At 38.5% G+C, this 12,155-nt stretch overlaps 1 protein-coding gene across 8 annotated transcripts in view; it reads right to left on the bottom strand.

Annotated features, from left to right (window-relative positions):
* inpp5ka (inositol polyphosphate-5-phosphatase Ka) overlaps nucleotides 1-12,155 on the bottom strand; it is a 30,452-nt gene that overhangs the window by 16,048 nt on the left and 2,249 nt on the right. For 3 of the 8 annotated variants that reach the window (XM_017434162.3, XM_017434163.3, XM_017434164.3), the window contains exons 3-9: nucleotides 7,560-7,664; nucleotides 7,370-7,478; nucleotides 7,130-7,246; nucleotides 4,117-4,292; nucleotides 1,163-1,274; nucleotides 965-1,074; nucleotides 817-843 (exon numbers count right to left, since the gene is read on the bottom strand). In XM_017434162.3, coding sequence (XP_017289651.1) covers nucleotides 817-843; nucleotides 965-1,074; nucleotides 1,163-1,274; nucleotides 4,117-4,292; nucleotides 7,130-7,246; nucleotides 7,370-7,478; nucleotides 7,560-7,664 — 756 coding nt within the window. Of the gene's footprint in view, nucleotides 1-816; nucleotides 844-964; nucleotides 1,075-1,162; nucleotides 1,275-4,116; nucleotides 4,293-7,129; nucleotides 7,247-7,369; nucleotides 7,479-7,559; nucleotides 7,665-9,076; nucleotides 9,476-12,155 lie in introns of those variants that run through there. The other 5 variants (XM_017434165.3, XM_025010081.2, XM_017434160.3 and 2 more) reach the window with 5 other exon arrangements.

Below are 12,155 nucleotides of genomic sequence, written 5' to 3'. Positions count from 1 at the left end.
TTTGGACTGCAATAGTGTGATGAATGATCAAAAAATGCCCTGCAAACACACTACCAATGTCACAATACAGCAATTCTTTGATAATCTGTAAACTGTAAAACAATTTAAGATGAAACAACACAATATTTGTTGAACTGTCAATACAAAATGCTTGTGAGAAGTTGATCTTGGGCATTCCTTAATCTCAAACCAGTAATTTTACATCCATCTGGCCATCTATTTTCTTTCCCCAATGTTTTTCCCTTTCAGGGTCGTGGGAGAGCTGGTGCCAATCCCCAGCGGTCATTGTGCAAGAGGCGGGGCACACCCAGAGCCACATCAAGACAAACAACCATTCACGCTCTCACTCACAGCTAGGGACAGTTTAGAGTTACCAGTTAACCTAACATGCATGTTTTAGGTAGGTGGGAGAAAACTGGAGTACCGGAGACAACAGGGAGAACATACAAACTCCACAGAGAAAGGTTGGGAGGCAACAGTGCTAAGGGTTGTAGTGATCAGTATAATTTCTCTGTATTAAGCTGCAAATAATTTAAACTTAATAAAGGGACCCATGTGTCAGCGAGTTATCTCATGGTAAATGATTGAACCAAAACACACTACTTACCTCCTCTCACCTCATAGTGTCCTGACATTAAACTCAAAGCTCAGTGTAAGTCTGTTAGTTAGCACTAATAAGGTTATATACATAAAATACAAAGATCCTTTGTTTACCAGCAGGTCGAGCTATTGTATATCCAACCATTAGGGTGGTGTTAGATGAATCAAACAAAAAATTATATTAAGGAAGTATGAATGATCCTTTTTAACTCTTACTTAAAGTCAAACCATGTCCTGTAGAGCCTGTGAAGTTAAAAAGATGTGAAGGCAAAATAAATACAAAAAAGTTCCTTTAAATCAAGATTTAAAAGCATCATTCTGATTAACAAGATGGTTTCTTGTTATTGTATTTGCAAACAGTTACCTGCTATCATAAGTATCTGAGTTCAAGTCAAACTTGTATGTGGGCTGGAAGTTCAGTGGTCCTTCTTCAAACTCCTGTAGCAGCTCTTCTTTTTTCCTCAACATGATCAACTGAAAACAACAACAATACATATGATTCAAAATGTGTGTGTGTTGGTGACGGACAAACAGGGGCTGAAAGACTTTGGAAGGGTCCAACCTGGTCATTGCTCCACAGCAGGTTGTAGGTTTGATTGTTGATGCAGGAACGGACAAAGTGCATGCCATGGTCCTGTATCCTGAAGTTGAGATCTCCAAGCCAGAATACCAGCCTGGACACAAAGATGGAGGAAAATGAAGAAAAAAAGTGTTTTTTACTTTAAACAAATGTGAAATTAGCATGCAGGTCCAATAGAGGTATCCAAGTTTCATCTTCTTGTTTACCTTCTGACAAATCTTTATTAAAAACATTGGTTATATCAAAGTTTGCATCTTGAAACTATGCAAACTTTAAAGGGTGTACTTACTTTGCTACTCTTTAGGCTCTCATTAGAAAGGGAACCAGGTCTAATTGATGGATCAATAACAGCTTGAACTGTATCTTATTGGAAAATAATAATATTTAGATTACTTTTATTTATTCACCTTTAATATTTGTCAGATCTCAACAACTGGAAACTGAATCTATTTATTACAGGGACTTTACATCATACCTATTATATTTTAAAAACCCCAAATTTGCTTTTTTAGAATTTTATTACAAAATTTAAAACAAATCAAAGTAAAAATCAACAAACCAACAATAAATCAACACAAAGGAAAATTCAATGTCTGACCTTCCTTATCATCACTAAATCCAAAAACTGCTTTTCCCATCACCCGGAGGAAAAACTTTCAGGGCACCTTACTGGATCAAGGCTGTGTGGCTGGTTGTAACTCTGTCTTTCTGAGTGATTCCAGAGAGGTTGTTAAGACCTCAGCTCAACCACAGAGAGAAGGCAGGTTGAGGCCCAAAGTCTACTAATGGTCAGTGGGTCAGCGCTTCATCCAAAGACACCCGAGGTTGTGGTGATGGCTTTAAGGAATGCTCTGAAACTTTTAGCTGATATTACAGGAGTTAACACATCATCTATGAATGATTCTTTAGCTGAACTTCTCTTAAAATTACAAATAGTTCTTGTTATTTCAGGCTTTACAGCGCCTTCAGCTGGGGGACAGACGGCATAAACGTTGCAGGATAAGCTAACGCTGTTGTTTATATTCCTATTACTTTGCTACCGTTCCAAAATTGTCTATTGTTGTTTTCTTCGCTCTTTATACTTGCATCTGACCACACCCCTGACCAATAAGTGAACAGGAGCTAAGCTTGCGTCACCCACGAAAGCAGGGCCGGCTCACTGGCCCTACTCCAAAGCAGGGACCCGCCTCAAAAAAATGCAGGTGGAAACGTGCACAAAGCAAGCCGAGTAGAGTGGAGCCGGGACCTTTAGAGCCAGTGGAAAAGGGGCAATAGCTCCTAAAAGTGACCCCAGCATCACATACTCCTGTACAATGCCCCCTCCCCACCCCCACAGAATACCTCAGGAAACACAGTAATAAGCCTTTTCCAAATCTACAAAACAAATGTAGACTGGAAAATCAAACTCCCATGACCCCCTTAACAACTCTGCAAGGGTAAAGATCTGGTTCTACGGTTCCCATGACAAGGATGAAAGTCACACTGCTCTTCCTGAATCAGAGGTTTGACAATTGGTTGAAGCTTCCCTTCCAACGCCCTGGTATAAACTTTCCCAGAAAGGCTGAGAAGTGTGATCTCTTGATAGTTGGAACACACTCTCCAGTTCCCCTTTTAAAATATCAACCATGACAGCCCCACAAAATCCAGAGCCTTCAGAATCTCTGGGCAAATCTCATACGTCCCTGGTGCCCTGTCACCAAGAAGCTTTTTAACTAACTTGGCAACCTATACCATGGTAATGAACTCGTATTCCACCTGAGTCTTCAGACTCCGCCTCCTCAAAAGCATGGTGGGCATGGTGACTGGATTAAAGAGAGCATCAAAAGTGCTCCTTCTTCTGTCCAACAACATTCCTAGTCCAGGTCAGCAGTTCCTTACCCAAACCAAGCACAGTCTGAGGCACGGCCTGCTTCCCCTTTCTGAGTTGCCAAACAGTTTGCCAGAACCTCCTCGAGGGCAAACAAAGGCCCTTCTTCATAGCCTCTCTGAATTCCTCCCACACCTGGGTTTTTGCATCCACAGCCACAGAAGCAGCAGCCCTTCAGGCCACCATGTACCTGTCAGCTGTTTTAGGAGTCTTCCAGGACAGCCAGTCATTGGAAAACTCCAAGCCAAGTATTCATCAAGGTTTTTGAATCACTCTTACATTGAAAACTCCCCACAGGCCAATTTGTTATGGAAAGGCTATCAGGGGCTGATGCCTTGGCCAACATAGCCCCTAGGATCACAGGGATATTAAAAACCCTTCACCATGTTAAGGTGAGGATTTTGTGAAGGGAGTAGTCAAAAAATGGAATAATTTCCTATTAGATAAATAAACACATACATTTTTCAACATTAAATTTCACTGCAGGGTAAGTAAATATTGTCAGTTCAAACATTATCCAACCATTAATACATGTCTGACACATGGTGAGAAATTACATTTATATGACCATACATATACACAATATATAGAATAGTTAATTCATGAGTTATTAAGCATAAATAAACATTGAGTATGTGGGTTTTGGAAGTAATTAGCCTTTATGGGTAAAGCATTAACAAATGTGTTAATAAATATGTTAATTTATAGCATATTAAGTATGAATCATCCTTAATTAATGTTGGTTTCAAGGTTAATTAATCATTTATTATTAATTTAAAAAGCCAAAATAAGGTATAGTTATTCTAAGGTGCTACTGATTTGTTTTCTGTAAAAATAATAATGTTTTTTAAACTTAAAAAAGTGTGAGGGAGAATGGAGGACACTTAGTGTAGATTAGATATTCTGTGTGTGGAATTCTCAATAAACAACTTTATCCAGGGCGATACCAAGGATTCAGTCAGAGCAGAATGACTTTTTTACACAGAACAGTTGCTGAAAAAATTAATTTAGGGCAGAGGGTAAGAAAAAGAGGGGTTGCAACATGCTACGTTCTTGTGAACTTTCTTACCTGTGGTCAAGTATTCTTGGAGCCTTCTTACAATCAAACGTCTGTGTGTCCACAATGTATTCGAACTCATCCACTCTCTCAGTGGCGTAGTTCATATGAGCGGCCAAGTGGCAGTTGAGGAAGCAGATCATGTGGCCATAGAAAGACAGTCGGACAGACACACCACCTTTGTTACCCTGACAGACAAACAGGAAGAGAACCTACTGAATCATTCTGCATTGTTTTGACCACCCATCACTTAAAAAGTGAAGTTGGAGCAATGATGTTTTTGTCCTTGGCTCTGTGTTTGTGTATCTGTCTGTTACTAAAATATCACAGAAACCAGTGGCAGCTGGCCAATAGAGGGCGCAAGAGCGCCGGCCCACCACTCACATTACCTTGAATAAGACGTTAAAAAATTAAATAAAAATTTAATATTCAAATAAAAATATTTTGAAATATATGTATATATATATTTTTTGTTGTGTAAGATAAATATTTTACAGTTAATGATAAGTAAAGTTGTTTCGTTCTTCGACGTTGTCTGATTGGTGACGTATTTCCACCCCGGGGCGCAAAAATCTTTGTCCATAGACTCTCGTTATAAGTTGTACATGCGCAGTAGCTCCTCTTCAGTACAAGAGATGGGACCGTTCAGGGCGCTTCTCTCCTGCGCCCTGAGCTGCTGAATGCAGCTGTGTTTGCATTTCACCGCCTCCCGCTGCCGGAGCGTGGGACTCCCGCCACGGGCTGACGTCATATCCGTCTGTCATAAAGTTTGCCTGATTGAAAAGTCGAGCCGCAGGTGGGCTGCCTTTTATTCAAAGACAGTAATAAGTTCATTACGTGACTAAGTTACATACAAAAGGTAATAAATAAGTTCATAGTTAATAATTAGTTTAAGAAAATTTATGCTAAAATCTGTTAGAATGTTTGGTGTTTTGAATTCTAATCGGAGTGAGACATCAGATCTTCGTTATATTGTACGTTCAGAATACATGACGTAGTGAGTGCTCTCATTATAAAACAAGCTTTGACGTATTTTCTCCGGTAAAGTTTTGAAAAATAAGGGAGAAAACAGGTCTTATAAACGCTAAATGTGTCCTACAGGCTTGTGCCTTGGGAGACCTCCGTCGTTGTATGTATTGGTGTTCAGGAATCACTTATGCATTTATATGTACATTATAATGTTGCTTCTGTTGTTTTAATTCATGTAAATAAACTGGTGTGATACCTTAGTATATGTTTTGGACCAAAACATATACTAAGGTACACATAATAGACATATACCAAAACCTTCGGTATATGTCTATTTTGGATTTATAGCCCCCCCCTGGAGAAAACTCCACCAGCCGCCACTGACACAAACTACTGGACAAATTTTAATTAAACTTGCAAAAAGTAATCATAGATGTGCCTCTATAACTGATTAACTTTTGGAGTCAATCCACTTCAAGATGCCCATCACAGCTAATCAGATCATAGTTATATAGATTAAATTAGCCAACACAAAAATGATTCAGTCAATTTGAATAAAGATTAGGGATAAAGATATTTTCACGGTTTGACCAAAATGGCTACAACTCTTGTCATTTCACAACAAACAGTAAGACGATTTTAGCCTAAAACTCTGCCATGAAAAGCAGTAGGCTGTTACCTTTTGTAAATTTTGGCTCACTGGTAACAAGCTCTATCAGTTCTGCTCCGCTGGCGGCAAAAGCAAGGAGTAGGCAGATGAACACTTGCAGAACTTTATTCCTACTTTAGCAAGATCAACAATACAATCCCCGGACAATGCGCTTCCCTTCACTCTCATACCCCTTTTTCACAACAACAACCCCCTCCCCACTCTTTTTCTTCCCAGCCCCATTCATTGCTCTCCACTGCCCCCTATCTGCCTAGTAACAAGGCGAAGGAACACTAGGTCTTTAATTTTGTTTTCATTATTACTTTTCAATCCCCTTAGGTTATGTTCAGTAAATTATCTGTCACATTACAGGTATTCATTGAAATGTCATGAAGCTGAGTCAAAATAAATCATTAAGTAAAAAACAAAATCTGCACAAATTTTTTCTCATATGGATGTTAATGCATCATTAAATTTCAAAATTTGTAAGCAAAATGTGTGACTGACTGCCAACTACCATATGTCTTTGTTTACCTACGGGAACTGAAAATAGGTGAATAATGGTAACATTTGTAGAAGAGCCATTAAGAAGTCCAATAATTTTAATGTACTTGTATGTATTTACACTCTTCAATTTGTTGAGCAAAGTATGCAGATAAAAAGAATGGTTAGGCTTAGTCTGTAAACTTTCCGGTCAAGAAGAAGTTTTACAAAAGCTGTGTGTTTGAATGACGAGTGTGGTTATTGTGGTGCTCCACCAACCTGCCTGATCCTTGATGTTTGTTCTTGATGGTTGTCTTACTCAAACCCTCAAACCATTTCTCCTTTCTTTCATGTTCAACAGCAGATTCACGTTTATATTTCCCCCTAAACTTCTTTTTTGAGATTATACACTTGTCCAATTCCTCCATATTTTTTACCTCAATAGACTACGCCCAGCCTAAAGTAGGTCAATCATGTGACTGAAGCATCCAAGTAGTTTTTGTGGATTCAGCCGAGTGTTTTGTTTACATTAAGTGTGGACTAACTTTTCAGAATTGCATACAGACATATCTTGAAAACTACAGGCATAAACTCTTTCAAACTGCACCTTTAGACATAGTTCAGGATAATCTTTTTTATGTTTGATTTCACCATTTGCAATGAGTACCTTTAATTTTCTGTGAGAGATTTTTTTTAATTAATAATATTATATAAAAATCCCACATGGGAACAGGGCCAAAACATCACAGGAGCATATAAAGCCTTCACAACACAGAGGTTGTCAACAGTAGATTTGTACACGAATAAAATAATTTAATGGATACTCAAAGGTATATGTGAAGATTAATAATTTCAAACACTGCTGTTACACAGAGATAAATAGTTGTCCACCTTATATAAGCAATGAAAGTGTTTTTTGCTCACCCAATAACCAAAGATGCCTGTACGAGTGTACTTTGCCTGGATGTCTCTGATGAAGGGGACATGTTCCAGTTTGGAGAAGAAGAGCAGTAGCAGACCCTGCATTCTCATGGAAGACACCTGAAATACAAAGTACACAACAAAAATGAACACACACTCCTTTAAAACACATACTTATATCTGTCCTGCTTTACTAACTGAAAGGGATTGGCAGCTGTAATATACATGCATGTGTGTCAGTACCTTTACATAATTCAGCGGTGCTAAAGTGGACATAAACAGGTGACTCCATGGATCATCAAAAATCATGTCTGACATAAATCTTACAGGTCCTGAGTAGACTTCCTGCAGACTGGACACAGTTTTAATTGTCATTCTGTCATATGATCAGAAATATAATGACATTACTGATAAAAAAAAACATCATATTTACCCAATGATATAGAGGTCAGCTGTTTTTGGTGAGTTCAGGTGGAGAAGGGAGGTCACATCCTCTGGAGGATCAACTGAGGCCACATTCCATGTCACTATGTGAAGTCTGTCAAACAAAAGTCAAACTGGATGAGCAACAATCCATATAAAACCCATCTGATCATCTTGTGAGCTAACAGAGGTAAAATGTTTCAATTAAAATCCAGTAAAAAAGTCATTAAGAAGGAAGACATAAGAAATTAACAAGTCTTTTATATAAAAGAAATCACAGTAAGCTCTGTTTGTTCTAATTGACAACAAATATATATATATATATATATATATATATATATATATATATATATATTGAGAAAAATTATCTCATATTTAGGAATATTTTGATATAAGAAATCTGAAAAACATGGCACTTTTGTTTATTTTTTCAAAAATATATTGAAAAGAAAAGAGTTTTCATTTTGGCCTCTTATACAAATTAGTTTGACACCCCTGAGTTCAAAGGTTACACACAGATTAAATGAGAGAGTAGAAGGTCATGTTTAGCAGAAGCTCTGTTCCAAGGTCAGAAAAAAACTCATGAGAAACCTGACAAGAGATACTCCAGTCAGCTGAGCTGTAGCAGATTTTTTCTTAAAAATATTCCTAAAAATCTTATTCTGTCTGTGAGATGACTGTCCTCCCCTCCATCTTGTTTACACACCCATTGATCTAAGATGTAAAAATAATTGTCAAGGCTGGGGCTGAGCGTGGCGAACCCAATACGCAGACTCATACTTCCTAAAAAAGGCAGTTTATTTTAAAGAACAGAAAACAAAAAGCTGGCATGGCAGCAAAAACTAAACTGAACAAAATCCAAACAGCAAGGCGTGAGACAAGGGGCGAGAGACGATAAACAACAGACAATACACAATAAACCAGCAGAGTAGTGGGGAAAGTGACCGGGTTTTAAAGGCAGGAGGGAATTAGGGGAAGTGGGCACAGGTGAGAGAAAATCAAGGAAGCAGATGGAGATGGGTGTGACAAGTAAACAGGAGCTGACTGAGGATAAGTGGGGAAGGACAAGAAGCAAAGACAACGAGAACTAAACCAAAACCCAGATGACAAAATAAAATAAGAGAAACAATAACCCCAGAAACTAAAGCACCAGAACATAAAGCCAAAACAGAAACAAATACTAGAATTCATAACAATAATTACAAGCTTTACTTTGAGTGGCTGTTTCACAGCGAAAACCAAAGATAAACACATCATGTTTGAGTGTGAAAGCTGTTACAATACAAGCAGTGCAACACTGCTGTAAAAAGATTACAGTTTGGTCGACTAAAAGACCCAACATGTAGATTAGTGAATATTCTGTGGAGATTAACCATAAACAGAGGAATATGTTCACTGAAAGTATAAAGTGAGTCTGTTATTGCCCAGTGATGAGGCAGATCATTGAACCCGGAGAAGGTAACAGAGTAGCATTACACTTCTGTAGATTCAGTAAAAAGACCAGCAAGAGGTTGCATTATTGTCCACCTGAAGCTTTCCTTCCTCGGCTTGTTTGCTTTCTTGGCACAGACGAGGAAGGCGTTGTCCAGGGTCTTGACCATTTTCTCATGCAGCTTGTTTGTGGGGTCTAGGTCATCCACGCAGGTCATTAGCTGGCTGAGGCGATGGCGAAGAGCCAGTTTGCTCCCTGTTGACTGCGTGGCATCGGTTGAAAGGGAGTCACTGCGGACGCGCCCTACAGTGCTGAACAGCTGACTGATTTCATCCATTCTGGCTCAAGATATAAGTCTGGTCAGGACAGCTGTTTGCTTAAATGCCAGAGTGCTGAAGCTACAAAAGTTCCTTACTAAATAAAGAAAAATAGTGATTTAAAAGGAGCCAAAGGAGCAACGATCCTTGCAAGCGGAGTAGAATCAACCAGCTGAGTGGCTCAAAGATTTGAGCGCTGCGCAGATCAACAGTGTTATTAGGGAACTGGGTTCATTTGCCTACTACAAACAGTCACTGTGCACTAAAACTACTCCTAATCTCATTGCAAAATGTCACAACAAAAGGCACATTAAAGGTTGAGAAACCACCTCCCATGTGAGAATGTTAAAAAATCAAAAAAACCTCCTTGTCCACATAACTGCTCTTTTCTAGGCCATTGTTTTTTGCTCTAAATCCGCATTAGTTGTGGACTATTGGGCAACCTAATCCACCTGATACAGTGCAGCTGACTGGTAAACACTGCACTGGGGTTAGACTTTCAACATTTTCAGCCCTACAGGGTACAGACAATCAGGCTTTTAAAAAGGATTTACAGCAAGTTACTCAAACTATTTGCTGAAAACCTTTAATTAACCGAGAAGTACTCCGAATCTGGAGAATCATGTTTCATATGTTACAGGCAAACAAACAGGAGGCAATGAGGAAAAAGATACTGAAAAATGTTTACAGCGTAAAGCATGACTTACAATCAGCCTTGTAAAGTTAACACTCTTTCTACAGAAGCCAGAGCTGAACTGATTCATGAATCCTCAGAAAAACCAAGCTTGAATCAAACATATAAAGATCAACCATAATATTATGACTACTGGCAGATGAAGTACAAAATAATGATTAGGTTATTACAGAGTTTCCTGATCTAGAAGGCAGCAAGTGAATATCCTGTCCTTATATTTGATGTGTTGGAGGCAGAACCTTGGCCAGTATAAGGACTTGAGTAACTCTGACTAAGGCCAAATTGTCATTAGTACTTTGACGACTCATAACCTCTCTGTAACTGAATTAACTTTGACTGTTCCATTGAAGCAAAACTACTAAACTGGTGACAGGGATGCATAAGGAAAGAAGGCTGGCTAGTGTCATGTGATTCAGCCAAAGAGCTACTGAATGTGTCAGATCACACACTGCATCTATGAGAGGCCCCATGGGACAAAACTCACAATTGCGCTTACATGCCTACATATACTCTCACACAAGCACAAGCATTCCCTCGCATAAAGACAACCAAACCCTCCCACAAACACTACTATGATCTCTATATCTCACACAAACACCACTAAACTCTCTCACATATACCATGTTTCATGATTTGAACTTCTGCAGACATTCCAGCAACATTAAAGAAGAAAATACAGTTCTACAGGCATTTGAGTTAGTGTTTGCCACTGAAAACACTTTTCTACTTGGTACTGATTTTATTATCACATCAGATTAGCACTGTTAAAAACACCACTGTTGTACTTTAAATTTCATCTTGGTTTTATAAATGATGCTATGTCATTCCAAGCTATGATGATCTGAGTGAAGCTGCCCTCCCCCTCCCTTCTTCAACATAGCATTGACACCAGATTTGATAAATTTGAAAAAGGTGGGGGGACAACTTAACTCAGGTGCTATTGATGCAATGTTAAGACAGCAGGAACAGCCGTTGAAAGGCAATCTTCAAATAAATTTATTATAGACGGTATGAAGTCTGACCGTGACTATAAATACTCAGTACTGCTTGGCTTTTTTTTTTTTCCTTTTGCGTCACCAAAATATTTCTCCAATTTGTTTTTGTCACAGTGTGTGGAGAGTTGTTCGGACCCAAAAAGCAGACTCATGCTGATGGCTCTAGGAACAAAATATTTTATTATAAATAAAACAAAAACAAAAGGCTGACGAGGCAGCACAAACAAAACAAACTAAACTAAATCCAGAGACACAGCTAACATGAGCGGGGGACGTGAGCGGAACCAGACCGCAAGGGGAACCAGAGAGTAAGTGAAGGGGATGACCGGGTTTTAAAGACAGAGAGTCATTAGGGGAAGTGGGCACAGGTGAGTGATAACTAACAAGGAGCAGGTGGAGATGGGAGTGGCAGGAAAACAAGAGACTGACTGAGGAGAAGTGAATGATGACAAGAGTACAAAGACAAGGAACAAAAACTGAACAAAGACAAGACTAAGCGTAAAGACAAAATACAAGAAACAATAAACCCAAACTAAAACATGAAAAATAACAATAACCCCCAAATCCTGGCAGTTTTGTGTTGACCAAAACAACTTTACTGGAGCTGGCAAAAAATGATTTCACTAGCAATCACCAAAATACATCAAGGAAGGTTTTTTTTTTAAAAATTAGGTAAATCACAGTGTCCTCAAGTTTTAGTGACAATCCTTCAGCCTTCTGTGTGAAAACTCTTTATCAAAAAATAAAAACTAAAAGAAATATAAAGATTTTTGAAGTAGAATAAAAAGGATTTTTTTAAATAAAAATCTGAACATATGAAAATAAATATTTGTAACATTTTAATTATTACATTTAATTAGTGCTGGGCGATATAACGATACATATCGTGGGGACGATAGAAAAGTGTCTATCATGATATATTTTCTTCTATCGTCTCTATAGTTTCTGTCGTTTCTATCATAATTGTATCAATGATTCATGTAAATATTTCATAACGAAGGCTACGACAAATGTATTAGTGTTGTCACTTTGCATACATTCAGTTTATATAAGTGATAAATAAGAAGAAAAAATAACTATTTTGCGAAGAACCTCCGTTTTGTGACATGACGCTGCTTTACGTGTGGGTTTGCAACATGCTTTACGGCAGCGGCTTTCTGTGCGGCGC

Source organism: Kryptolebias marmoratus, linkage group LG2 (assembly GCF_001649575.2).
Source record: "Kryptolebias marmoratus isolate JLee-2015 linkage group LG2, ASM164957v2, whole genome shotgun sequence".
Taxonomy (NCBI): domain Eukaryota; kingdom Metazoa; phylum Chordata; class Actinopteri; order Cyprinodontiformes; family Rivulidae; genus Kryptolebias; species Kryptolebias marmoratus.
The sequence above is the reverse complement of the archived record's forward strand: the minus strand, read 5'-3'. Positions and strand labels throughout refer to the sequence as shown.